This window comes from Gorilla gorilla, chromosome 3 (assembly GCF_029281585.2).
Source record: "Gorilla gorilla gorilla isolate KB3781 chromosome 3, NHGRI_mGorGor1-v2.1_pri, whole genome shotgun sequence".
Lineage (NCBI taxonomy): Eukaryota > Metazoa > Chordata > Mammalia > Primates > Hominidae > Gorilla > Gorilla gorilla.
In genome coordinates this window covers 55492705-55519642 of record NC_073227.2, presented here as the reverse complement: position 1 = coordinate 55519642, position 26938 = coordinate 55492705, and the positions used below count along the sequence as shown (strand labels likewise).

The 26938-nt window shown below is 39.0% G+C and overlaps 1 protein-coding gene across 3 annotated transcripts in view; it reads right to left on the bottom strand.

Annotated features, from left to right (window-relative positions):
- The window catches only part of ATP10D (ATPase phospholipid transporting 10D (putative)), a 123817-nt gene that overhangs the window by 86636 nt on the left and 10243 nt on the right, over positions 1–26938 (bottom strand). For all 3 annotated transcript variants that reach the window (XM_063705257.1, XM_063705259.1, XM_063705258.1), the window contains 2 exons: positions 3600–3926; positions 760–954 (listed from right to left, as the gene is read on the bottom strand). In XM_063705257.1, the coding sequence (XP_063561327.1) occupies positions 760–954; positions 3600–3926 (522 nt within the window). The remainder of the gene's footprint in view (positions 1–759; positions 955–3599; positions 3927–26938) is intronic.

Sequence of the window (26938 nt, the reverse complement as noted above, 5' to 3'; positions counted from 1 at the left end):
TTTATTCTTGGCTACATAGACTCTCTATTTCATAAATACTGAAAATACAAGTCTCCAACACAGCAAATATGCCCCTAAAAAGACCTCCTCCTATGAATGCTCTCTGTTGTTGCTGTGATGGAATGCTCTAGTTTTGTGCACACCAAAAAAGAATATTCTCCTCCTGTTTTTTTTTTTTTTTTTTTTGAGATAGAGTCTCACTCTGTCACCCAGGATGGAATGCAGTGGCTGGAGTGCAGTGGCGTGATCTCGGCTCATTGCAACCTCCCCCTCCTGGGTTCAAGAGATTCTCCTGCCTCAGCCTCCTGAGTAGCTGGGATTACAGGCGCCTGCCACCACGTCCGGATAATTTTTGTATTTTTAGTAGAGACAGGGTTTCATCATGTTGGTCAGGCTGGTCTTGAACTCCTGACCTCAGGCGATCCACCCGCCTCAGCCTCCCAAAGTACTGGGATTACAGGCGTGAGCCACCACGCCCGGCCCTGAAGTTTAATTCTTTTAATTCCACTTATACATGAGTTACAGAAGCTTTTGCTTTGTCGGCTCCTGGGTTGACAATGGCTTATACGTTTTTGTTTTCCTCTGACACTTGAATTAAATTCACCATAGGACTTTACGAAATATTAGTTGAAAACAATAGCAACAAAACCAACACCACCACAAAAGGGTCCTGGTCACACCTAAGGAGAAAAAAGTAACATTCTGCATATTTCTCAATGATACATACATAGTCCTTAGCAAAGGTCCCATTACACTTACCTACTATAAACTTTAGTTATTAAATTATTGATCTGTTTGTCAATTTTGTATTTCCGATAATCTTCCAGGCCATCTTTAATTGCGATAATTGTAAGGACCACCACCAGAGGCAACATAGTGATTTCCTTTTGGAAGGCTTCTACCAAAGGTACCCAGTTCAGGACAACTAGGAACAGGAAATATAAATTGGCAGCTCTGCAACCCAAACACACAAAGGGAGGTGTTAAGAAGTTACTTCAAGGACTGATGTCAGAGGCAAAGTACTATATTGTTTTTCTGTAAGTTTCTATTAGTAGATTTTGTATGTTACAGAATATAGAACTAGCAGAATACAATGAATCTTAATGAACTATTTATTACCCTGCTAGACATCTGGCTTGTGTCATTCTTTAATAAATGTGAGATATCAGGGCTGGGTGCGGTGGCTCACGGCTATAATCTTAGCACTTTGGGAGGCCGAGGTGGGCAGATCACTTGAGGTCAGGAGTTCGAGACTAGCCTGGGCAACACGGTAAAACCCCGTCTCTACTAAAAATACAAAAATTAGCTGGGTGTAGTGGCCTACGCTTGTGGTCCCAGCTACTCAGGAGGCTGAGGCACAAGAATCACTTGAACCCAGAAGTCAGAGGTTGCAGTGAGCCGGGATCACACTACTGCACTCCAGCCTGGGTAGAGTAATCAATCAATCAATAAATAATGTGAGATATTATTTATTAAATATAAAATAGTAAATATTTGAGTGGGACGGTCTTGAGCACAATAAAAAAATAGAAAAAAAGCACAAGAGAAAATACTATTTTCTTTTTAAAAGTTCATAAAAATTTAGAAGAAATTCAGAGTTCATGTGGTATAAAAATTAATTAACAAAACAAAGATCAACCCTCTAGCCTTTTGTACATCCAAACATTAGATTTAAACAAGCCTCAAAATTGAGTAGAAAAGCCGATTTCTTTTCTCTTGTGACTAACTCTTCTATTTCTTCTTTTATGCTATTCAGAACCACCTTCTTCAGGAACTTCTTCCATTCTTCTACTTTATGTATTCAAATACTTCTCCATGGGTCCCTAATTTTGGGCCATATGGTAAGTTCAAGACACCCTTTTCCTTAAAGGAGAAACAAAATCTCAATCCTGCCATTACATTTTGATAACATATTTTTCCATTGACCATGAAACTTCTCAAAAGAATAATCTATATATACTTCTTTTTTGTCACCTCCAAATCTTTTTACTCTGAAAATTTCTTTCTTAACCCTTTCTGCTACTCTGTGGCTTCAATTCTTTCCAGGTGGACCACATCTAAACCTATAGCTCTAACCTTGAACTCTGTTTCAGGTTTTTATTCCACTGGGAACACTAGATTCCAAACTCCATAAAAGAATGAAACACACATAGGGCTACATAGCCATTAATTCAACAAATTCACATCTGTCCTTTAAACATAGCCACTGTTTAATAAATGCATATGGAACATATATAGAATGAATAATGAGAATGAATGTACGTGGAATGACTAAAGAATATGGAGAATCTCTTTACTTGCATTGGCGTCTTGAATACATTTACAAAAACAAAATACTCTTCCAGCCAAGGTTCTTTTTACTCTTGTTTTTCATTTTTCTGTTAGTACTTCTGGTCATCACAGCTCAACATGTTCACATCATCTTTTTACTCCTTTCACTGAATGTCTTACATTAAATCCACAGTATCTGTAAGAGGTCACCCTTCTTTTCATTCCCACATTGCTCCAAGGTCAGGTCTTCATTACAATCCACTGGGATATATACAACGTCTTCCTAAATGTTTTCTCTGCCATCATCTCTAAGTCCTTTCATCTACCCACCACACTGCTTCCATAGTGAAATACTGACGTAAGCATGGTAATTGTGCCTGCAGACTCGGCCCTCAACTCTTTATCCTGATAGCAAGACCTCTTTCCTGGGTCACATCTACCTTTCTGACTTTACTTCCTGTTGCTCCTCAGCACAGATGCTACATGTAAGTCAGAGAACACTATTTTCCAGGCTTCAAGCAAGCCTTTTATGCTACTGACTTTATGCCATTATTCATACTCCTTTCTCCATCTGAAATATGCTTTGCTCACACCTCTGCTTTGAATATCTCACCCACCCTCTGTTATTAAGTCAAATGTCACTTCCCCTTCTATTGCTCCAGTTAGCATTATTATTTCTCTTTTTGAGGCTTTCATTCTATTTGACAGCCCTTTATAACACTCATTGCATTCACTATGTCTTTTTGTTTTATATATGTACATATTGTGTTTCCCTAGCACAACTGCAAACTCCACAAGGAGAGGAGTGGCACTCACACTTCCATTTCCTTCAGTGCCTAAACTCACAGGAGATTGTCCATGAATGAGATATTAAGTTGAATTAGGTCACTGTTTCACCTAAACATCTGACATCTGCACTGGCTTCAGAGCTCTATTTCCTCCTATTTTCAGTAAGAAAAATTTGAAATTAAAATGCACGTGGTTTCATGGAAAGAACACTAAAGCAAGAGTAAGAAGACCCCCAGAGGCAGCTCCTGGTCTGCTACTTGACATTGGCATGACATTGGCTAAACCACAGTCAAGTCATTTCCTAACCTATAATATGTGAATTACGATATCTTTTCTGGTAAAGAGAAAACACCTTTCCAATTGGAAAGTGCTACGTGAATGGGAGGAGTCATCATTCCACAACAGATTCGTATCAAAATTGTCAAGGATGATGTCACATGTCTTAGGTTTAAGTAACATACAGGGTTATGAAAATGAAAAATATGTTATATATCAACTAGAATGATATTCTAAGGTTTTCTTCAAAAATAAAACAGTACCTGTGAAATTGTTCAAATAAATTTCTTGGCACAAAATTCAGAAGCGTGTACTTTGTTGTTCGTATTCGATTGTTCACATAGGCTCTGGAGAACTTCTCATACTCATCCTTGAAGGGCTGGATGTGGGGAACAACAATCCGGTGCCTTCCTGCCAGTTTAGGGGTCTGAGAGGACTTGCGCCCACAGGCGAGCAACGAGGAATAGTTGTATGGCCCTGAATCATCATCCCTGGTTGCACCTCTGATCAGCCGTCGCCAGTGATATCTGGCCCATTGGAGAGCCTCAGTCATATCCAAACTGTGCTGAGATCCAGGTTGTGTAGCTGACCTGGCAAACAAACAAAAACCACACTTCCATGAGCTTCTGAAACGTCTCAAAGATATTGAAATTTTAATATTTTTTCTATACCAAATAAATATATGACCCAATGGTTCAACATGTAAGGGAGAAAGTAAAAGTAGTCTTTAGAACTCCATTTTAACCAAATAAAGCATACATCTTCTGCCTCATGGGCTAAGCATCTGATCATGTTGCTTAACAAGAGACAGCACCTAAAAGGCCATTCCATAACTTGAAGCAAACAATTTGGGCTTAATTTGTGCAAGTCTCTTAACTTCTCTGATCATCAGTTTTATCATCTTTGCAATGGGCATAATGCCAGGCATGTCAGGAAATTGTTTTGAGGACTAAATGAATAACAGGTAAGTCACATAGCATAAAGTCTGATAAATCATAGGACATCAATAAAACCCATTCTATGTGGATTACAAAAATGCCCACAAATTCTTCCTATCTCTGCAAGCATAACTTTCTGCCAATCAAGAGGTAGAGTCTTTCTCTACCTGTGGTGTCTGGGCTTGGCCATGTGCCTTGCTTCAGCTAATGTAACACTAGCAAACAAGACAGCAAGTAGAGCTTGAAAAGCGCTTGTTCATTGGAGCTTATTCTCTCTCACTGTTCTAGGAACCACTGTAGCCCACACCACATGCCTCAGTTGCCCCATTTACCACCATAGCCTCTATAAATACATAAATAACACCACTGACTGCCAACTGACCACTAACAACCGAGTGTGCCCAGAAGACACAAATTAGAATAAAGATGTCTCAGCTGAGCTCAGCCCGACTTGCCCACCCACCAAATTATGAATCAATAAATGTTATGTCATTAAGTTTTGGGGTGCTTTGCTACAAAACAAAAATCAAACTGATAACATATTCCCTTATTTTCCTTATTTCTAAGGTTTCCTTATTTTCCAAGAAATGCAGCCCTACCTGGAGTTTGTTAATCAAAACAAAATGTGAGTTTGTTAATCAAAACAAAAATAGGAAAGAAAGGGGTTCAAGCAATTCTCATGCCTCAGCCTCCTGAATAGCTGGGATTACAGGCAGACAATCACTTTTGATGGGAACAACAGCCTCTGAGTATATGTAGTTGTGCCTGGATATTGGACCCACAATAGATAGCCCGTCTTATCATGAGAGAAAATATTCATGTCAGCCTCATTGGTTTTATACCAATAATAGGAACAAGAAAAAAAACAGTTCTTTTGGATTTTGGCCTCTAAAATATTTATTTATAGATAACTAAATCAATGAAGATTGACCGGTCAAAATAACATTTACTATCTCTTCAATATAATTTTTTAAAAGCCTGCCTCCGAAGTATATTTGAAAAGCTGGTTTTTACTTCACCAAGCATACAAAAGTGGCTTAGTTCTTTTAACCTGCTGCTCACAATGGCAGCTTGAGTTATTAATGTAGTTCATAACATATCTAGAACTCTCCCCCAGAATAAGAACATAAGATAGTGCTTTATAAGTGAATCAATAGATAACAGAAAATACTGAACATAAATACTAAGTGCTTTTCATTAGTTTCACATAATGCTCATTAGGTTACCATTATGACAAATGTGACTTTTTTTAAAAGGTTGAAATCAGCACAATTTGATTTATTTCTGGAAACCTTAAAAGGAAGCATTCACTTGCCATTAAATTCTTACTAAGACATAAGAATGTTTATCCCTCTAGTGTCCACAATCTCATACAACAATCTAAATCTCACTTCCCTTTTTAAATTCTGAAATACAATTTCTTGAGAGTCCAAACAGGAATAACTGAACAAACATGAAACAAATACAGGAGGTGTTAACTTCTGCTAATTTGTGGTGTGTCTGACTAATAACCTCACGCTAGCAAACATACTTACTGGTTCACAGAAACAATCGGCTTTTTATTCCACAACCCAGACAAGAACTACATCTTTCCCCAAGTCACTCAGTTCCTAAGAAACAAGCCCATAACGACTGAAAAACATTTCATTGCAAAAGTATTTCTAGGTCTCCTTCTCTTTAGGACTTTTCAATATCTTTAAATGTACATGAGATTCTCTATTTACTCCCACATTGCCTTTCTCCTTTATTCCTTCTTTTCATTTTCAAGGAATTTTGGTGAAGATAGAATTAGGGCCGGCTCACTGCCCTCCATGGCCTCCTTCTAGAGCCTACAAGAGTCTCTCTCCTACTCTCCAAGGCTGAGCAACTCATCATTTTGTAAGAACTCTCTCTTCAGCACTGTCATTCTCCTGAAAAGTGACCCTTGGATCAGAGGACAGATTTAAGCTAGACAGAGAAGTGATTTGAAAGGACTGAGGAGAAAAGCCTAGGCTTGGAGGTAATTAACATATGATGAAAATCCTTTCAAATTTCTAGTTTAAAATTTAAACTCTTATACTAGGCAGGAATGACCAAGGATCTATTTAGTCATCCTAGATCAGAGGCTTTTGAAATGCGTTAACTGCTCTCCCAGTAAGAAATACATTCTATGATGCAAAGTAGAATTTACACACACACACACACACACACACACACACACACACACCCCTGAAACAAAAGTTCTATGAAATATTTCTTACCCTTACCACCTGCAATGCATACAGGGATCTTCTTTCTTCTCTCTCTCATATTAGTACTAGTTAGGATGCATTGAATTAGTTTCAAGATCCACTAATGTTAGTGTACATGTTGGTAAAAAGATACTGATTGTGTGTGGCTTCACATGAAGCTGAAATTATACATGGAAATGGATAGATCCATGTTCCTAAATAGATCCACAACCCCAAATGCAGAAAACAGACTATTACGGAATACAAAATTTCAGCTACAAAGGAGTAATAAGTTCAAGAGATCTATTGTATATTACGATGACTATGGTTAATACAGTAACAATATATTGTACACTTGAAAATTGTTAAGAGAGTAGACTTGAAGTGTTCTCACCACAATAAAAAGTATGTGAGGTAATACATATGTTAATTACCTTGAGCTAGCCATTCCACAATACATCCACATATCAAAACATCACATTCTTCACCATAAATACATACAATTTTTATTTGTCAATTCAAAAGTTTTTAAAACAAAATTTTCCCCTTACAACCCTTTCTCCCTCAGTCAATAATGTTACACACAGAAAGCTTTTCCTATAGAAATAGGTATTTGTTCTACAGAGAGCTAAAGATAAAATATTTATAAAGATCTTTTAAATTATTTTATTTCAGTGGATGTTTTTGTAAAATGAATAAAAAGAAATAATATTTTCAATGTTTGAAAATATCAGATTTAAAAAAGAAGAAGAAAACAGAATCTTATGGTAGAAAATTACTGAAAGACAGCAGTTGGAGAAGGCTCAGGGGAGGGCAGCACTGTGCCCACAGTAGTCAGGAAAGAGCCTTTCACTCTTTCTCTGTCACTTCCAACAAAGTTAAAAGTATGCTAGTACTTGGAGAAGCCTCTGTTATTAATAACGCTCCACATAAATGTTGAGGAAAATTTCTTTAAGATATGATAGGAAAGCAAATCAGTAAGTCATACCTCATCAAGCGCCATCACAAATCATAATATCTTAAGGCTTAGACTTCAGAGATGATTTAACACAGTGGTCACAAACCATTAGTCCTACAGCAAAATTCTACCCAATGACTTATTTTGTATCAGAGTGTCGGCAAGCACATGGTTTTGTTTTATAAACATAAATACATATATACACACACACATATAAAAGCAAGATTTTAAAATAGAGATAAATTCACATAAAATATTGATAATTGGTTTTTCTTAAAAGAATCAAGGGAATGGTGGGCACACATCTTCATATGGTAACAGAGGTTACTATGGACCTTGACTCCAACCCTGCATTTTGCAGTTCACCCGTTTTAAATGAAGGAACGAGCACTTTGCTCACCACTTTTTGACAAATCACATTTCTTCTACTCTGTAAGTCCAGGCTCGAATATTAGCTGTACTACTTAGCAGCTACTCAGTCTTCTAACAAATAAAATGAAACACGATTAATAGTCAAGGGACACGCTATAAATAAACAATGCTCATCCTCTTCCCCACTCTCCTGTTTAAGTGTTTCTCAAGCCATAGATAAGTCAAGGGTGGGAATCTTATACATTGGGCTTAGGTCCAAAGCTTTCAATTTAAAGTTGTCCAAGTAAATGCTCAGTTCAATGTACCTATTAATGCCTGAGAAGTAGCAGCATTAGGTAGGATACAAACAGAAAACCGAACAATCAAAAAGACAGGTATGACATAAAGTGACCTTCATACTACCTAATCTCATTCTTCACCATTCTCTCCAAAACTCATCCCAACAACGTTCATGAACAAACTGTATTCCACTTGTCCTGTGTTGCCCAAGACCCCCTGATAAGAATCACTTGGGGCCCCTGTTAGTCACAGTCTCCAAAGCCTCTCCCCTGGAGATTCTGATTTAGAGGATCTGGAATGGGGTCTATGAATATGTAATTTAGTTAGTACTCCCAATGAGTTAAGGAGGTTGCAAAGCATAGTGTACACTTTGCACCTCTCCAAATGCTGCCCTCTCTGGAGGGCTGGTTAACCATATCACCCACTCACCACACCAGCCTCTATTCATCCTCGAGACTGTTTTAGCTTGACCACGGAATGAGTGAGATTGGGAGGGATCCACACAACAGACACCATAAGGTGTTCTCTGCTCTGCTCCCATTAGAACCCTGAGCATGGCTCATATGCACTTGCCATAGTGTGTTACAGATGGCTTTATTCTTCAAAGTCAGGGAACATACCTAATTCCTCTCCATGTGTCTGTCCAGTGCTTGGCCAAAGTTAGATGATATATAAATGTCTGTTGATCACTGAATTTTATAGAAAAGAACATAAAGATATCCCATTTCCTTTTGCATGGCTCAACCTGGCTTTTCTGCCATTAGAAGTAGGAGTGTAAGATCTAATTTTGAGAAAACAGAAGCATTCACTTTTAGCTTGTGATTATATCATTCACCTTTATTAAGAGCAGGAATCTGCTTCTCCAGGCCTGAAAGACTCTTTCAAGAGGGCATTATTTTCTCTTCTAGTGTATTTCTAAAACCTGTAAGCAGCATAGAGTGATAAAGAGCACAGGTTCTGGAGCCAGAGGCCAATGTCAATTTCTGACACCCCAATTTGCCAGCTTAACTTGCTCAAAGGGTTGCTATGAGGATTCAGTGAGTTAATATATAAAAAGCACTTAGCACTTGTTTGACCCATAGTAAGTCCTAAGTAAGGGTTAACTACCATTGTGACTTTTTACAAAGTGTTCTCTCTATAATATTTTATCATAAATATTAGCTGAGAATTTGTGTGCACAGTATTGATACTAACAACTGTATCAATTATTCATCTATGTTTAATTTCTTAAACTGCACCTCATACTGCACCACCTGGTCACACTCTGCTTTAGTAAGTCTGCTCTTCATTTAATGGGGGAGGCTTCTAGGCAACTAACTAACTGAGGATAGCAATACTCTCTTCTCAACTGTTACTAAGAGAAAGTCCAGCAATCTAGTAGACAAAAGCTCTAATAAAGAACATGATGGGCAGCATTTTTAGAAACATCATTCATAATTCTAAGATTTAGCTCATTCCTCAAAGAGATAATTTTTCAGAGTTTTCTGCTAATAAACCAACTGGTCTCATGTTTTTTTGACCTGATGCTCTGCCAACCATAGGAACCCTGTCTTGAGAATTAACAAAAACAAACTTTGTAAAACCATATAAACAACCAGGTGCTTGAAGTTCAATGATGATCACATAACCCAAGAAAGAATGTTTTAGATCTAGATACTCTACTATCCTCAGTAATCTGCTGTCCTTAGAGGTATTGATTTACAATCTTAAAAAATTAAGTTAAAGTTTTGGAAGGAAAATGTATTAATTGTATGTAATACTGTGGAATACTCTAGTGCTTCCATAAAGCAGGCCTGCATGATGCTAGATATTAATTTTCCCATCCAATATTTCATTTACTCACAGATTATAAAACCTGTAATTAAAGTTCTAAAATCTACAAGCTTTCAATTTTAGGTATGAAATCAACTAAGATCAGAATTGAAGAAATATAAATCAAGCATTGCTTGGTAAGTACTAACACTTTAATAATAATTACTGTTTACAAAATACTTCCACATGCCATTTAATTTAGTTTTCACTTGATGTGGAATTTCATTTCATTTTTCAGAGAAAAAAGTAAAGTTCAAAGAATGTTTTAAAAGTTTCTCAACATGTCCAATCATTGGCTCCAACTATGTAATGCGATTAATATATAAAATTTTAAATAATCAAATATTCTCATGTAAAATTACATTATTTCTAATTATAGTATTTTTTCTAGAATATATTAAAAACTACACTCCATCACTAACAGAATGTATCTTAAATATACTAAGTTCCTTACTATACACAAATGTACTTGAAGGCAGATTTAGTTCTCAAAAGTCCTATTTCCCTTAATGAATGCTTAATGAAAAGTTTGCAGTAGGGCAGATTACCAAAGGTAAATACAGGATAATGAATTCTCTTGGCCTCAGTTAGCATGTTTAAATTCCTGAGGTCATCACCAGCCAACAATTCGAAAAATACACAAGTTCACTGGTCTAAAAGAAAAAAAAAATCTATAATCATTTCAAGATGCCCTATGTTTGTTTTGCATCAGAATCTCCTGAACCTCACCCCCTAGGTTTCTTTTTTTTTTTTTTTTTCTTTTTCTTTTGGAGACGGAGTCTTGCTCTGTCGCCCATGCTGGAGTGTAGTGGTGGGGTGGCTCGATCTCAGCTCACTGCAATCTCTGCCTCCCTCATTCAAGCGATCCTTCCACCACAGCTTCACAAGTAGCTGGGACTATAGGCATGCACCACCATGCCCAGCTAATTTTTTTGTTGTTTCCTGTATTTTTAGTAGAGATGGGGTTTCACCATGTCGGCCAGGCAGGTCTCAAACTCTTGACCTCAGGTGATCCACCTGCCTCGGCCTCCCAAAGTGCTAGGATTATAGGTGTGAGCCACCACACCTGGCCATGAACCTCACCCTGCTAGGTTTCTGATCCAGCAGGTCCGGGATGGGGCTCAGGAGTCTGCATGTCTAACACACTTGCAGATAGTACTGATGCTGCTGGTCCTGGGGACCACACCCTGAGAATCACTACTCTATGCTAAGTAACTTTATTGCAAAATGCACAGTTGGAATTAAGACTGAGCAATTTATTAGATATCACTCATGTTATTGGGAAGCCCTTTTTCTTTGAATGTGTAACCTCCGCTATGCACTAATGGCTTGACAGCAGATACAAGAAGATCCTCATGTCTAAGGCTAGAATTAACTAAAAGAGAGAAGTCTAGTTTATACAAAAGATTGTTGATGAGGTCTTAAGGATTAATTCTTTCTGCAGATTTAATACAGTTAGAATTAGTTTCAACCAACATTTCGAAAAGTTGACCAAGAAAGAACAATGAATCCTGGCCTTGATAGACTTATAACCTTCTTCTCAACCAAGATGAGAAAACACAAACAAAACGTCAAAGTTCTTATATGTTGTAAACCATGGAAGACACAAGAGTTCTCTATCATAGTCAATAAAAGGCACAGAGAAATTTCGTATCTATGGATTTCTAAGAATAAGATAGGAATTGTTTCACAATAGACTTATGATATGAAAGTCTCCTTGACCTAGATCGAGACCATCCCGGCTAACACGGTGAAACCCCGTCTCTACTAAAAATGCAAAAAAATTAGCCAGGTGTGGTGGCGGGTGCCTGTAGTCCCAGCTACTTGGGAGGCTGAGGCAGCAGAATGGCGTGAACCCGGGAGGCGGAGCTTGCAGTGAGCTGAGATCACACCACTGCACACCAGCCTGGGCCACAGAGTGAGACTCCATCTCAAAAAAAAAAAAAAGTCTCCTTGACCTACACATCAGAGGTAGCCAGCCCTGCCTGAAGCACAGCGAGCCCTGATAAAACTTGGTCTTGCTCCAATCTGTGTTATCTGTGACCCACTTGTTCAACACTCTCTATAGAAGCTTATTACTGCAGGGAGACTGATTCCTTATCTCATAGGTCATGACAAAAGCATCAAGATGGTTTGATATCTTTGGTGGTTTCTTTGCTGCCCCGGGTGCCAATATGACATGTTGGTATGGCTCCCTTGGTAACTACTATCCTCTATCTACAAAAAAAGGTTTTTCTTCACCTCACATAATCTTTGGAAAAGAAGGTAAGTATGAACCGTCTATGGATATATCTAATATGGGCTTTTGTGATGACAAGGGTCAATTTATTTTGTGGCAAAACTGTGGATCTTGAATAATGAAGTTACATAATCCTTTATATTCTCCATTGGGTGGAATGAATCAGATTTGCTGAATAAAATCACCTTGGAGTTCTTAGTGCCATTCAATATTTTCTGTTAAGTGACCTTGAACTAAATCCCCAGTAGGAGTACATATTCCATATTTTAGATATATACAAAAAGTCAGGCAAGGGTAATATGTCACCCATAACATTGAATTAAAGTAATTATTATTATTATTATTTTTTTTTTAAGACAGGTCTTGCTCTGATGCCCAGGCTGGAGTGCAGTGGTGCAATCACAGCTCACTGCAGCCATGACTTTCTGGGCTCAAGCTATCCTCCTACCTCAGCTTCCCAAGTAGCTGGGATGACAGGCATGAGCCACCACATCTAGCTAATTTTTTATTTTCTTTTGTAGAGACAGGGTCTTTCTATACTGCCCAGGTTGGTCTCAAACTTCTGGGCTCAAGCAATCCTCCCACCTTGGCCTCCCAAAGCACTGGGATTACAGGGGAGAGCCACTGCCCTCGGCCCTATAAGAAATTACTTTTGATAACTAGTGATTATTATCATGGGAGGAAGCGCTATATAAGTTCATAAAAAGCTAAGTCATACTACTTTTCACTTTTACCACTAATAAAGAAATATTTGTAATAGTTTTGTCATTTTTAAGGACCCTAAATGGAAAAAGGTCAACTGTACTGAAGCACATAGCCCTTACATATCTTCAGAAAAGAGTGCTTAAATTAAGTTCATTCATTTTCAATTTACTCAGCAAACATGACCTGAAAACCTACCATATGCCAGACACTGTGGTTGACGTTGGGGAAACAGAAGATGCTGTTCTACATCACAGAAGCAGCCTCTCACTCAGACTGAGGGAAGGAATCTTCCACAGCAATAAGTGATATGTTTTATTTTATTTTATTTTTATTTATTTATTTTTTAAGATGGAGTCTCACTCTGTCACCCAGGCTGGAGTGCAGTGGTCCAGTCTCGGCTCACTGCAAACTCTGCCTCCCAGGTTCAAGTGATCCTCCTGCCTCAGCCTCCTGAGTAGCTGGGATTACAGGCATGCGCCAGCATGCCCAGCTAAGTTTTGTCTTTTTAGTAGAGATGCGTTTTCATCATGATGGCCAGGCTGGTCTCAAACTCCTGACCTCAAGTGATCTGCCTGCCTCAGCCTCCCAAAGTACTGGGATTACAGGCGTAAGCCACTGCATCCGAGTGACATGTTTTATATAATTGCTGATGGAGAGTCAAATTAGAATTTTCACATATGACATGTTTATTTTGAAAGCCATATAAAAGTAGAATGTGGTATCTAGATGCATTGTTTCATACTAGAACCAGTTACCCGTTCTTATTGTTTCCAAGCACGCACTCAGTAAGAATTTCTTCAGTTCTCTCATGTGAGAATAAAGCTTTTATATATTTATATATAATATCACATACATATATGTATATTTAATATATATTTATATGTGTAATATTACATGCATACACATATTATTACATACATACGTATATGTATATTGTATATAAAAGAAAAACATGTATAATTAAAAACATATATAATCATATATATATTATCAAATATATATATATTTTACGGATGGTCCATTCAGACATTGAAAGCGATAATGCTTCTCTTCTTCAATACACTTCAGAATTTTTTTTTTTTTTTTTGAGACCTAGTCTCACTCTAACGCCCAGGCTGGAGTGCAGTGGCGCTATCTCGGGTCACTGCAAGCTCCGCCTCCTGGGTTCACGCCATTCTCCTGCCTCAGCCCCCGAGTAGCTGGAACTACAGGCGCCCGCCACCACGCCCAGCTAATTTTTTGCATTTTTAGTAGAGACGGGGTTTCACCGTGTTAGCCAGGATGGTCTCGATCTGACCTCGTGATCCGCCCGCCTCGGCCTCCCAAAGTGCTGGGATTACAGGCACAAACCACCGTGCCCGGCCCAGATTTCTTTTTGAAGGGATCACATGTCCAATTATTCACTGTTTGTGAACAATTAGGCTCAAAGCTGGTTTAGGCTAGCAAAAGGCAGGTAAAATGTTGTAGTTGTATATGTGTTTCTCTATGTTATTGGGAACTAAAAGAAATCTTACTCATATTTATGGTGAGTTCCTAATATGTCTTAATCTCTTTTTAAAGCTGAAAAAAACATAAACATATATGAAAATATTGATGGCAGCAATACTGTGTTTTGACCTTAGTGATCCTACATGCTTCTAAAATAATACGTTATTGAAATGACAAGATAGCATTTTTTGAGATTTGGTTATTCAACATTAACAAATATTATTAATTTAATAGACCTAAGATCATAACAATAGCTACCATTTATAGACATATAACAGGTTATATGCAAAGGATAAACATGCATTCATTAACTTTAATCCTTACAATAAAGTACATATTATTATCTCCACTTAGTAATGAGGAAACAGAGTGCGAAACTCACCCAAGTGGCACAGCTTAGTAAGTAGTTACTTAAGCTTAATCCAGATATCTCATATGGAATGAGAGCCTTGGTGGCTATCAGAGGGCTCTGATACAGGGCAGTAACACTTGAATAAGAGCTGGCAGAAGGCATATAGCTCTGGCAACCCATCAAGGAATGTGAGGGTTGGGAGAGAGAATAGGAGAAGAGTGGTATTAAAAAATTAAATTTAAGTTATTCAGAGAAAAACGCTAAAGGCATGCTTCACTTGAAAAAATAAAGTTAAATAAATTTAAATATTTGCATTTATTTACTTTTAAAACATTCATTTTGTACTAGGTGAGGTTACCCATTTTTACTGCTTACTGTGCCTTATAGAGGATTTCATATGTGTTTGAACTATAATTCAATGCATGCAAATAAAATTTACTTTCAAATAAATGACTCACTTTTAACCCAACTCCAATATCACTGATCCTACCCATAAACAACCACCAACCATCTTTTCACTGCCCCATATTCTCAAGTGGTCTTATTTCCTTACTTACTTTAAATTTTATGGTTAATACTGTAATCACTTCCTCGTGTATTCTCTCAACCAGTGAACTCCTCTCTCACTTCTTTCTTGGCAAAACCCTCACCCTGCTTACATTCACATGTAAAGCTCTGTGTACTCTGTTCCAGTACCTACAGGTTGAAAGTGGCTGGAAAGAAACGCACAACGCCTTGTCGGAGTCACTTTAACGTCCTGACCGCAAACTCTTAAGTTGGCCATTCACACTGACTGCAATCATACTGCATTTCCAGGCCATGTATTCTCCCACTCTCATACACAACTGTTTCATACCCTTTCCTTTCTCCTCTTAACATCCAATATCTCCCTCCTGACTTTCTGCCTGGTGATGACCTTGTTTCTATTTTACTGAGAATACCAAAGCTGTCCAAAGAGAACTTCCACAAGTTTCCCTAGCATAGACCTCTTTCCAAAACTCCAGACTGATGCCCAAGAGGCAGCCCATCTCCAGACAGTAACAAGTGCAAATGGAGGTCCAAGCACTCTCCCCCAAACTGCTTCTCCCCTAGATTAGCCCTGTCAGCTAATGGCAGCTCCCTTCTTCTAGATGCTCAGCCCAAAAACTTTTGAGTCATCCTTGGTTTCTTTCACTTACAACTCACATCATGTCAGTCCGCAAATTCTGCTGACTCTTCCCTTAAACTATATCCAGAATCTTACCACTTCTCAGCACCTTTATTACAATCAACCTGATCCACCATTATCAGTCTAGTCCTGGTATAACCTAATTTAGATCCTGACAATTTCACAACTTAAAACTCTCTAAAGGCTCCCATATAATTACAGTAGCCACCTCCAGTGCTCCATATGATCTGCCTCTTGTTATTCTCCTTTTCTGCTTTACTTTTCATAAAACCTTTATGTCACTTTCTAACAATGCATAATTTACTTTGGTATTTTAGCTTTTGTCTGTCTCCCTCCTCCATCAGCATAGAAATTTCTGTCTTTTTGGTTCACTGATATGGCCTAGGCCTAGAAGAGTATAATATCAGGCAATGAGTAGATTTTCAATGAATATTTGTGGAATGAACCCAAGAATGAATGAGTAAAATAACACCCCTCTTATATGCAGCAAAGACTAGAATATCTTTAACAATCTTATACACACTGCCTCTAAATGTGATATAATAACAGGCATTTCATGGTATGTAGCTCACTATAGCTCTTATTATGCATGCTGAAGTTATTACAGTTCACATTAAGATCTAGAGCATGTAGTCCTAAAATGGACACTAACGAAACTCTGCAACAGGAAGACATAAAAAAGGAAATAAAACAAGTAGGACTTATTATTAGAAATAGCTGAAGTATTTAAATTTTATCGTTCTAAAACTCTCCAGGAGGAAGTTATTCTGAGTAACCTTTTTTAAGACAATTTAAGGTTTATCCTTTAAAGTATCAAAACAATTTCATCCAGGATAGAAATCATTATACAATGTGTACCCAATTTTCCTATATTTGACACAGCATTTTAAATAAATTTTCTTCTCTGAGAATTCAGCACCAATGCTCTGAGCACAAGCGTATTCTTTATAGTGATGCCTTCAGGGTCTTCAAAGCATTTCCATAAGGTTTTCTTCCAGTACTTGAAAATCTCCTTGTTTTGAATAATTTTACAGGCTTTTTCCCCATCAGCTGTCCAAATCTGTCTTTATGAAGATTTAAGTTTTACTTCCAACTACCTTACAATAATTAAGAAATGTAAATAAATGACCCCAGTGGTCTTCAGGAAGTAGAAGATAAAAATTCAGCAAGATTTATTTAGTGAAATCTATTTTCACTATTTAGAGATTTCTTTTCCTTATATTTGTTAGAAAATAGGTACTGAAAGGCTACCATTGCCAACCAGGTACTTTTCCAGGCATTGAAACCAACGTAATGGGAATTCCCATGTGAACTCCATGGTTTCTGTCCTCCAGAAGTACAGAGTCTAGTAAACGGATCAGGCACGAACCTCATGAGATTCCCTCATTACCTGAAATACTTCAGAGATTAATTCCCATAAGACAAACTTTGATATGTATGTGGCCAAGCTTCAGACCACAAAATGGTAAGAGCGTTAAAAAACTAACCGATAGATAAACAGTTAAGTTTCAAAATGAAGCTAGCACACAGATACGTGCTCATTTAAAAACCAGAGCCAAAATATATATTTGAACTGGCAGAAGAACACAAATTTCCCGGTGTGTGATCTTTACTCATTCACACTACGGAAGGCAAACTCCAGCTTCATGTGATCAGTTGTGTATGTATGTAAAACATGATAAACACACTGGATTGTGGTTCTAAACAGAATCTTTACAAGATTATTAGGAAGATAAAGGAGAATGAGCTAAAATGATTTAATACCTGTTTCTCCTACAAGGCCATCTTGTTTACTGTTTTAACCAATAACTGGACAATGCCTGGCATATAACATGCCCTCAACGAATACTTTTCAGTGAATTAACAAACATTAATCAGGTTCTTGTTGCTATACCATGCATCCCAAAAAATGCTCTTCAAATGGGATGCATCTTAAGAGAATAAGTGACAATCAATGTATAATAAGTATTATTGCATGAAGGAGTAGGTAGGTTCCTTTGCTGGAGATACACTTGGTTAATTCCATCTTGACCCTTAAAATGGCCTAAAGATTTTGCTGGAGAAAGTAACTATGTTTGTCCTCAGACTACTGATGGCTTAAGTTGTATTAGAGCAGTGGTCCTCAAATGGGGCCAATTGTACCTCCCCTTCCAGCCCCCTAGGACATTTGCTAATATCTGGAGATATTTTTGGTTGTGGAAAGAAGCCAGAGATGCTGTTAAATATGCAGCAATACACAGGACAATCCTTCACAACAAATAATTATCTAGTCCCAAATGTCAAGAAATGCTGCTGCTGAGAAACTCTGGGTTAAAAGAAGCCATCACATTTGTCCAAGGGAGAGGTAAGTAGCACAGTGGAAAGAACAGAGTATATCCGAGTCATGGGTTCAAATTCTGGCTCTCCCACTCAGCCCTAGTGGGACTTCTTATGACCCTCAGTTTTCCAGTGAGGAAAATGGCAATTATATCATCTGCTCTGTAGGGTTGTTGTGAGGAGTTAATGGGAATGTATGTAAGACATCTGACATACAATAGATTAACAAATGGTAGCTATTCTTGCTTTTATAAGAATACGTATGAATTGTTTGATGCCAACATTTCTTCAAAGTAGGAAAAGCATTTTAAAGATGCTTAACAGCTTAAACAAAAAACTCAGAATGTTAAAGCCAGAAAGAATGTTAATATCCAACTAAATACTTCATTTTACACAGAAGAACAGAGGTTTGGAAAGAATGACTTACCCAAGATTACACAGCAAGTTAGTGGCAATTCACATACAATAATCCTGCTGTTTGCTCCACTACCATTTTCTTATTCATGCATATATAGATAGGCTTTTATTAATTCCTAAACTATGTCATTATTTATGAATGTCATAAATTATTTAAGTCAATTTGAATACAATATTATTATGTTTGCCAGAATTTTATACACTAGTATGATTCAACTATAAAATAAGCTAAGACTTCTACAGATAGGTACTTATCCTAACATTTTCACGGCCTATTTGAGCTGATCTGTGGAATCTGCCCCATTGTTTCAGTATCACCCTAACAAGTTCCATTATTACTCACAATGATCTATTTTTTTTTTTTATTTGAGATGGAGTTTCGCTCTTGTTGTCCAGGCTGGAGTGCAACGGCGCAATCTCAGCTCACTGCAACGTTGGCCTCCCCGGTTCAAGCGATTCTCCTGCCTCAGCCTCCTGAGTAGCTGGGATTACAGGCATGTGCCACCACGCCCGGCTAATTCTGTATTTTTAGTAGAGACGGGATTTCTCCACGTTGGTCAGGCTGGTCTCGAACTCCTGACTTCAGGTAATCTGCCCACTTCAGCCTCCTAAAGTGCTGGGATTACAGGCATGAGCCACCGTGCCCGGCTACAATGGTCTATTTTTTAAATTAATATCTTATAGGCCAGGTGCGGTGGCTCACGCCTGTAATCCCAGCAATTCGGGAGGCCGAGGTGGGAGGATCACCTGAGGTCAGAAGTTTGAGACACAAGCCTGGCCGATGTGGTGAAACCTGCTTCTACTAAAAATACAAAAATTAGCCGGTTGTGGTAGCGGGCAACTGTAATCACAGCTACTCAGGAGGCTGAGGCATGAGAATCACTCGAACCCAGGAGGCAGAGGTTACAGTGAGCCGAGATCACACCACTGCACTCCAGCCTGGGCAGTAGAGTGGAACTCAATCTCAAAAATTAATTAATTAATTAATTAATATCTTATAAGATAAATATTAAAAATTATTCATTTCTGGTTTAATAGTCACATGAATAGCACAGTTGGAAAAAAAGCCTGAACAAACACAGAAGCCACATACTATAAATATATAGGAAAAAAATATTTTCAACTTCAGTAGTAACCTAAAAAAAGAATTTAAGACAGTTAGCATTTTTTTGACTCTGAATGTAGAATGTAGCAAAGGGTTTCTTTATTCATAATGCTCAATGAAGGCATACATTCATATAGTTTTGGGGGACTTTAACCTGCTCTTACTTGTCTTACTTCTCTAGACCCATAGGATAATATGCCCTAAAAATGTCCTCTCTGGCCCTCAGTAGAAATATACTCAACTCAGCCTTAGAAAGTCACTACACAGCCGGGCGGGGTGGCTCACGCCTGTAATCCCAGCACTTTGGGAGGCTGAGGCGGGCAGATCACCAGAGGTCAGGAGTTCAAGACCAGCCTGACCAACATGGAGAAACACCATCTCTACTAAAAATACAAAATTAGCCGGGCGTGGTGGCCCATGCCGGTAATCCCAGCTACTCTGGAGGCTGAGGCAGGAGAATGGCTTGAACCTGGGAGGCGGAGGTTGCTGTGAGCTGAGATCATGCCATTGCACTCCAGCCTGGGCCACAAGAGTGAAACTCCGTCTCAAAAAAAAAAAAAAAAAAAAAAAAGGAAAGTCACTACACAAATCTTGAGAAATAGAGAAATTGTTGATTGCATTATATCTAATTGTGTTAAATCTATTTCTAATGGAAATATAAGACAGCTGTTAAAAATGATGTTTAGGATTGAGGAGGAGCCAAGATGGCCGAATAGGAACAGCTCCGGTCTACAGCTCCCAGCGTGAGCGACGCAGAAGACGGGTGATTTCTGCGTTTCCATCTGAGGTACCGGGTTCATCTCACTAGGGAGTGCCAGACAGTGGGCGCAGGCCAGTGGGTGCGCGCACCGTGCGCGAGCCGAAGCAGGGCAAGGCATTGCCTCACCTGGGAAGCACAAGGGGTCAGGGAGTTCCCTTTCCTAGTCAAAGAAAGGGGTGACGGACGCACCTGGAAAATCGGGTCACTCCCACCTGAATATTGCGCTTTTCAGACCGGCTTAAAAAACGGCGCACCACGAGACTATATCCCACACCTGGCTCGGAGGGTCCTACGCCCACGGAATCTCGCTGATTGCTAGCACAGCAGTCTGAGATCAAACTGCAAGGCAGCAGCGAGGCTGGGGGAGGGGCGCCCGCCATTGCCCAGGCTTGCTTAGGTAAACAAAGCAGCCAGGAAGCTCGAACTGGGTGGAGCCCACCACAGCTCAAGGAGGCTTGCCTGCCTCTGTAGGCTCCACCTCTGGGGGCAGGGCACAGACAAACAAAAAGACAGCAGTAACCTCTGCAGACTTAAATGTCCCTGACAGCTTTGAAGAGAGCAGTGGTTCTCCCAGCACGCAGCTGGAGATCTGAGAACGGGCAGACCGCCTCCTCAAGTGGGTCCCTGACCCCTGACCCCTGAGCAGCCTAACTGGGAGGCACCCTTCAGCAGGGGCACACTGACACCTCACACGGCAGGGTATTCCAACAGACCTGCAGTGGAGGGTCCTGTCTGTTAGAAGGAAAACTAACAAACAGAAAGGACATCCACACCGAAAACCCATCTGTACATCACCATCATCAAAGACCAAAAGTAGATAAAACCACAAAGATGGGGAAAAAACAGAACAGAAAAACTGGAAACTCTAAAACGCAGAGCACCTCTCCTCCTCCAAAGGAACGCAGTTCCTCACCAGCAACGGAACAAAGCTGGATGGAGAATGATTTTGACGAGCTGAGAGAAGAAGGCTTCAGACGATCAAATTACTCTGAGCTACGGGAGGACATTCAAACCAAAGGCAAAGAAGTTGAAAACTTTGAAAAAAATTTAGAAGAATGTATAACTAGAATAACCAATACAGAGAAGTGCTTAAAGGAGCTGATGGAGCTGAAAACCAAGGCTCGAGAACTACGTGAAGAATGCAGAAGCCTCAGGAGCCGATGCGATCAACTGGAAGAAAGGGTATCAGTGATGGAAGATGAAATGAATGAAATGAAGCGAGAAGGGAAGTCTAGAGAAAAAAGAATAAAAAGAAATGAGCAAAGCCTCCAAGAAATATGGGACTATGTGAAAAGACCAAATCTACGTCTGATTGGTGTACCTGAAAGTGATGGGGAGAATGGAACCAAGTTGGAAAACACTCTGCAGGATATTATCCAGGAGAACTTCCCCAATCTAGCAAGGCAGGCCAACATTCAGATTCAGGAAATACAGAGAACGCCACAAAGATACTCCTCGAGAAGAGCAACTCCAAGACACATAATTGTCAGATTCACCAAAGTTGAAATGAAGGAAAAAATGTTAAGGGCAGCCAGAGAGAAAGGTCGGGTTACCCACAAAGGGAAGCCCATCAGACTAACAGCGGATTTCTCAGCAGAAACCCTACAAGCCAGAAGAGAGTGGGGGCCAATATTCAACATTCTTAAAGAAAAGAATTTTCAACCCAGAATTTCATATCCAGCCAAACTAAGCTTCATAAGTGAAGGAGGAATAAAATACTTTACAGACAAGCAAATGCTGAGAGGTTTTGTCACCACCAGGCCTGCCCTAAAAGAGCTCCTGAAGGAAGCGCTAAACATGGAAAGGAACAACCGGTACCAGCTGCTGCAAACTCATGCCAAAATGTAAAGACCATCGAGACTAGGAAGAAACTGCATCAACTAATGAGCAAAATCACCAGCTAACATCATAATGACAGGATCAAATTCACACATAACAATATTAACTTTAAATGTAAATGGACTAAATTCTCCAATTAAAAGACACAGACTGGCAAGTTGGATAAAGAGTCAAGACCCATCAGTGTGCTGTATTCAGGAAACCCATCTCATGTGCAGAGACACGCATAGGCTCAAAATAAAAGGATGGAGGAAGATCTACCAAGCAAATGGAAAACAAAAAAAGGCAGGGGTTGCAATCCTAGTCTCTAATAAAACAGACTTTAAACCAACAAAGATCAAAAGAGACAAAGAAGGCCATTACATAATGATAAAGGGATCAATTCAACAAGAGGAGCTAACTATCCTAAATATATATGCACCCAATACAGGAGCACCCAGATTCATAAAGCAAGTCCTGAGTGACCTACAAAGAGACTTAGACTCCCACACATTAATAATGGGAGACTTTAACACCCCACTGTCAACATTAGACAGATCAACGAGACAGAAAGTCAACAAGGATACCCAGGAATTGAACTCAGCTCTGCACCAAGCAGACCTAAAAGACATGTACAGAACTCTCCACCCCAAATCAACAGAATATACATTTTTCTCAGCACCACACCACACCTATTCCAAAATTGACCACATAGTTGGAAGTAAAGCTCTCCTCAGCAAATGTAAAAGAACAGAAATTATAACAAACTATCTCTCAGACCACAGTGCAATCAAACTAGAACTCAGGATTAAAAATCTCACTCAAAGCCGCTCAACTACATGGAAACTGAACAACCTGCTCCTGAATGACTACTGGGTACATAACGAAATGAAGGCAGAAATAAAGATGTTCTTTGAAACCAACGAGAACAAAGACACAACATACCAGAATCTCTGGGATGCATTCAAAGCAGTGTGTAGAGGGAAATTTATAGCACTAAATGCCCACAAGAGAAAGCAGGAAAGATCCAAAATTGACACCCTAACATCACAATTAAAAGAACTAGAAAAGCAAGAGCAAACACATTCAAAAGCTAGCAGAAGGCAAGAAATAACTAAAATCAGAGAAGAACTGAAGGAAATAGAGACACAAAAAACCCTTAAAAAAAATCAATGAATCCAGGAGCTGGTTTTTTGAAAGGATCAACAAAATTGATAGACCGCTAGCAAGACTAATAAAGAAAAAAAGAGAGAAGAATCAAATAGACACAATAAAAAATGATAAAGGGGATATCACCACCGATCCCACAGAAATACAAACTACCATCAGAGAATACTACAAACACCTCTACACAAATAAACTAGAAAATCTAGAAGAAATGGATACATTCCTCGACACATACACTCTCCCAAGACTAAACCAGGAAGAAGTTGAATCTCTGAATAGACCAATAACAGGAGCTGAAATTGTGGCAATAATCAATAGTTTACCAACCAAAAAGAGTCCAGGACCAGATGGATTCACAGCCGAATTCTACCAGAGGTACAAGGAGGAACTGGTACCATTCCTTCTGAAACTATTCCAATCAATAGAAAAAGAGGGAATCCTCCCTAACTCATTTTATGAGGCCAGCATCATTCTGATACCAAAGCCGGGCAGAGACACAACCAAAAAAGAGAATTTTAGACCAATATCCTTGATGAACATTGATGCAAAAATCCTCAATAAAATACTGGCAAACCGAATCCAGCAGCACATCAAAAAGCTTATCCACCATGATCAAGTGGGCTTCATCCCTGGGATGCAAGGCTGGTTCAATATACGCAAATCAATAAATGTAATCCAGCATATAAACAGAGCCAAAGACAAAAACCACATGATTATCTCAATAGATGCAGAAAAAGCCTTTGACAAAATTCAACAACCCTTCATGCTAAAAACTCTCAATAAATTAGGTATTGATGGGACGTATTTCAAAATAATAAAAGCTATCTATGACAAACCCACAGCCAATATCATACTGAATGGGCAAAAACTGGAAGCATTCCCTTTGAAAACTGGCACAAGACAGGGATGCCCTCTCTCACCGCTCCTATTCAACATAGTGTTGGAAGTTCTGGCCAGGGCAATCAGGCAGGAGAAGGAAATAAAGGGTATTCAATTAGGAAAAGAGGAAGTCAAATTGTCCCTGTTTGCAGATGACATGATTGTTTATCTAGAAAACCCCATTGTCTCAGCCCAAAATCTCCTTAAGCTGATAAGCAACTTCAGCAAAGTCTCAGGATACAAAATCAATGTACAAAAATCACAAGCATTCTTATACACAAACAACAGACAAACAGAGAGCCAAATCATGAGTGAACTCCCATTCACAATTGCTTCAAAGAGAATAAAATACCTAGGAATCCAACTTACAAGGGATGTAAAGGACCTCTTCAAGGAGAACTACAAACCACTGCTGAAGGAAATAAAAGAGGATACAAACAAATGGAAGAACATTCCATGCTCATGGGTAGGAAGAATCAATATCGTGAAAATGGCCATACTGCTCAAGGTAATTTACAGATTCAATGCCATCCCCATCAAGCTAACAATGACTTTCTTCACAGAATTGGAAAAAACTACTTTAAAGTTCATATGGAACCAAAAAAGAGCCCGCATCGCCAAGTCAATCCTAAGCCAAAAGAACAAAGCTGGAGGCATCACACTACCTGACTTCAAACTATACTACAAGGCTACAGTAACCAAAACAGCATGGTACTGGTACCAAAACAGAGATATAGATCAATGGAACAGAACAGAGCCCTCAGAAATAACGCCGCATACCTACAACTATCTGATCTTTGACAAACCTGAGAAAAACAAGCAATGGGGAAAGGATTCCCTATTTAATAAATGGTGCTGGGAAAACTGGCTAGCCATATGTAGAAAGCTGAAACTGGATCCCTTCCTTACACCTTATACAAAAATCAATTCAAGATGGATTAAAGATTTAAACGTTAGACCTAAAACCATAAAAACCCTAGAAGAAAACCTAGGCATTACCATTCAGGACATAGGCATGGGCAAGGACTTCATGTCCAAAACACCAAAAGCAATGGCAACAAAAGACAAAATTGACAAATGGGATCTAATTAAACTAAAGAGCTTCTGCACAGCAAAAGGAACTACCATCAGAGTGAACAGGCAACCTACAACATGGGAGAAAATTTTCGCAACCTACTCATCTGACAAAGGGCTAATATCCAGAATCTACAATGAACTCAAACAAATTTACAAGAAAAAAACAAACAACCTCATCAAAAAGTGGGCGAAGGACATGAACAGACACTTCTCAAAAGAAGACATTTATGCAGCCAAAAAACACATGAAAAAATGCTCATCATCACTGGCCATCAGAGAAATGCAAATCAAAACCACTGTGAGATATCATCTCACACCACTTAGAATGGCAATCATTAAAAAGTCAGGAAACAACAGGTGCTGGAGAGGATGTGGAGAAATAGGAACACTTTGACACTGTTGGTGGGACTGTAAACTAGTTCAAGCATTGTGGAAGTCAGTGTGGCGATTCCTCAGGGATCTAGAACTAGAAATACCATTTGACCCAGCCATCCCATTACTGGGTATATACCCAAAGGACTATAAATCATGCTGCTATAAAGACACATGCACACGTATGTTTATTGCTGCATTATTCACAATAGCAAAGACTTGGAACCAACCCAAATGTCCAACAATGATAGACTGGATTAAGAAAATGTGGCACATATACACCATGGAATACTATGCAGCCATACAAAATGATGAGTTCATGTCCTTTGTAGGGACATGGATGAAATTGGAAACCATCATTCTCAGTAAACTATCGCAAGAACAACAAACCAAACACCGCATGTTCTCACTCATAGGTGGGAATTGAACAATGAGATCACATGGACACAGGAAGGGGAACATCACACTCTGGGGACTGTTGTGGGGTGGGGGGAGGGGGGAGGGATAGCATTGGGAGATATACCTAATGCTAGATGACGAGTTAGTGGGTGCAGCGCACCAGCATGGCACATGTATACATATGTAACTAACCTGCACAATGTGCACATGTACCCTAAAACTTAAAGTATAATAAAAAAAAAAAAAGAATTCAAAAAAAAAAATGATGTTTAGGCTGGGCATGGTGGCTCACACCTGTAATTCTAACACTTTAGGAGGCCGAGATGGGCAGATCACCTCAGGTCAGGAGTTCGCGACCAGCCTGACCAACATGGAGAAACCCCATCTCTACTTAAAATACAAAATTAGCCAGGCGCGGTGGTGCATGCCGGTAATCCCAGCTGCTGGGGAGGCTGAGGCAGAAGAATTGCTTGAACACGGGAGATGGAAGTTGCAGTGAGCTGAGATTGCACCATTGCACTCCAGCCTGAGCAACAAGAGCGAAACTGCGTTTCAAAAAAAAAAAAAAAAAAGTTGCTTAAAAGAATTTTTAATGACTCATAAAATGCTTAAAGTTTATAAAGTTTTAAAGCATGATTTAGACCTGTATACAAGTATAATTTCAACTATGAATATATACAATATATAAACATGGAAGAATTTCAAATAAAATATTTTTAAAAACATTAACAGTGGTTATTTTGGGATAGTCTATTAATAGCAGATTTTAAT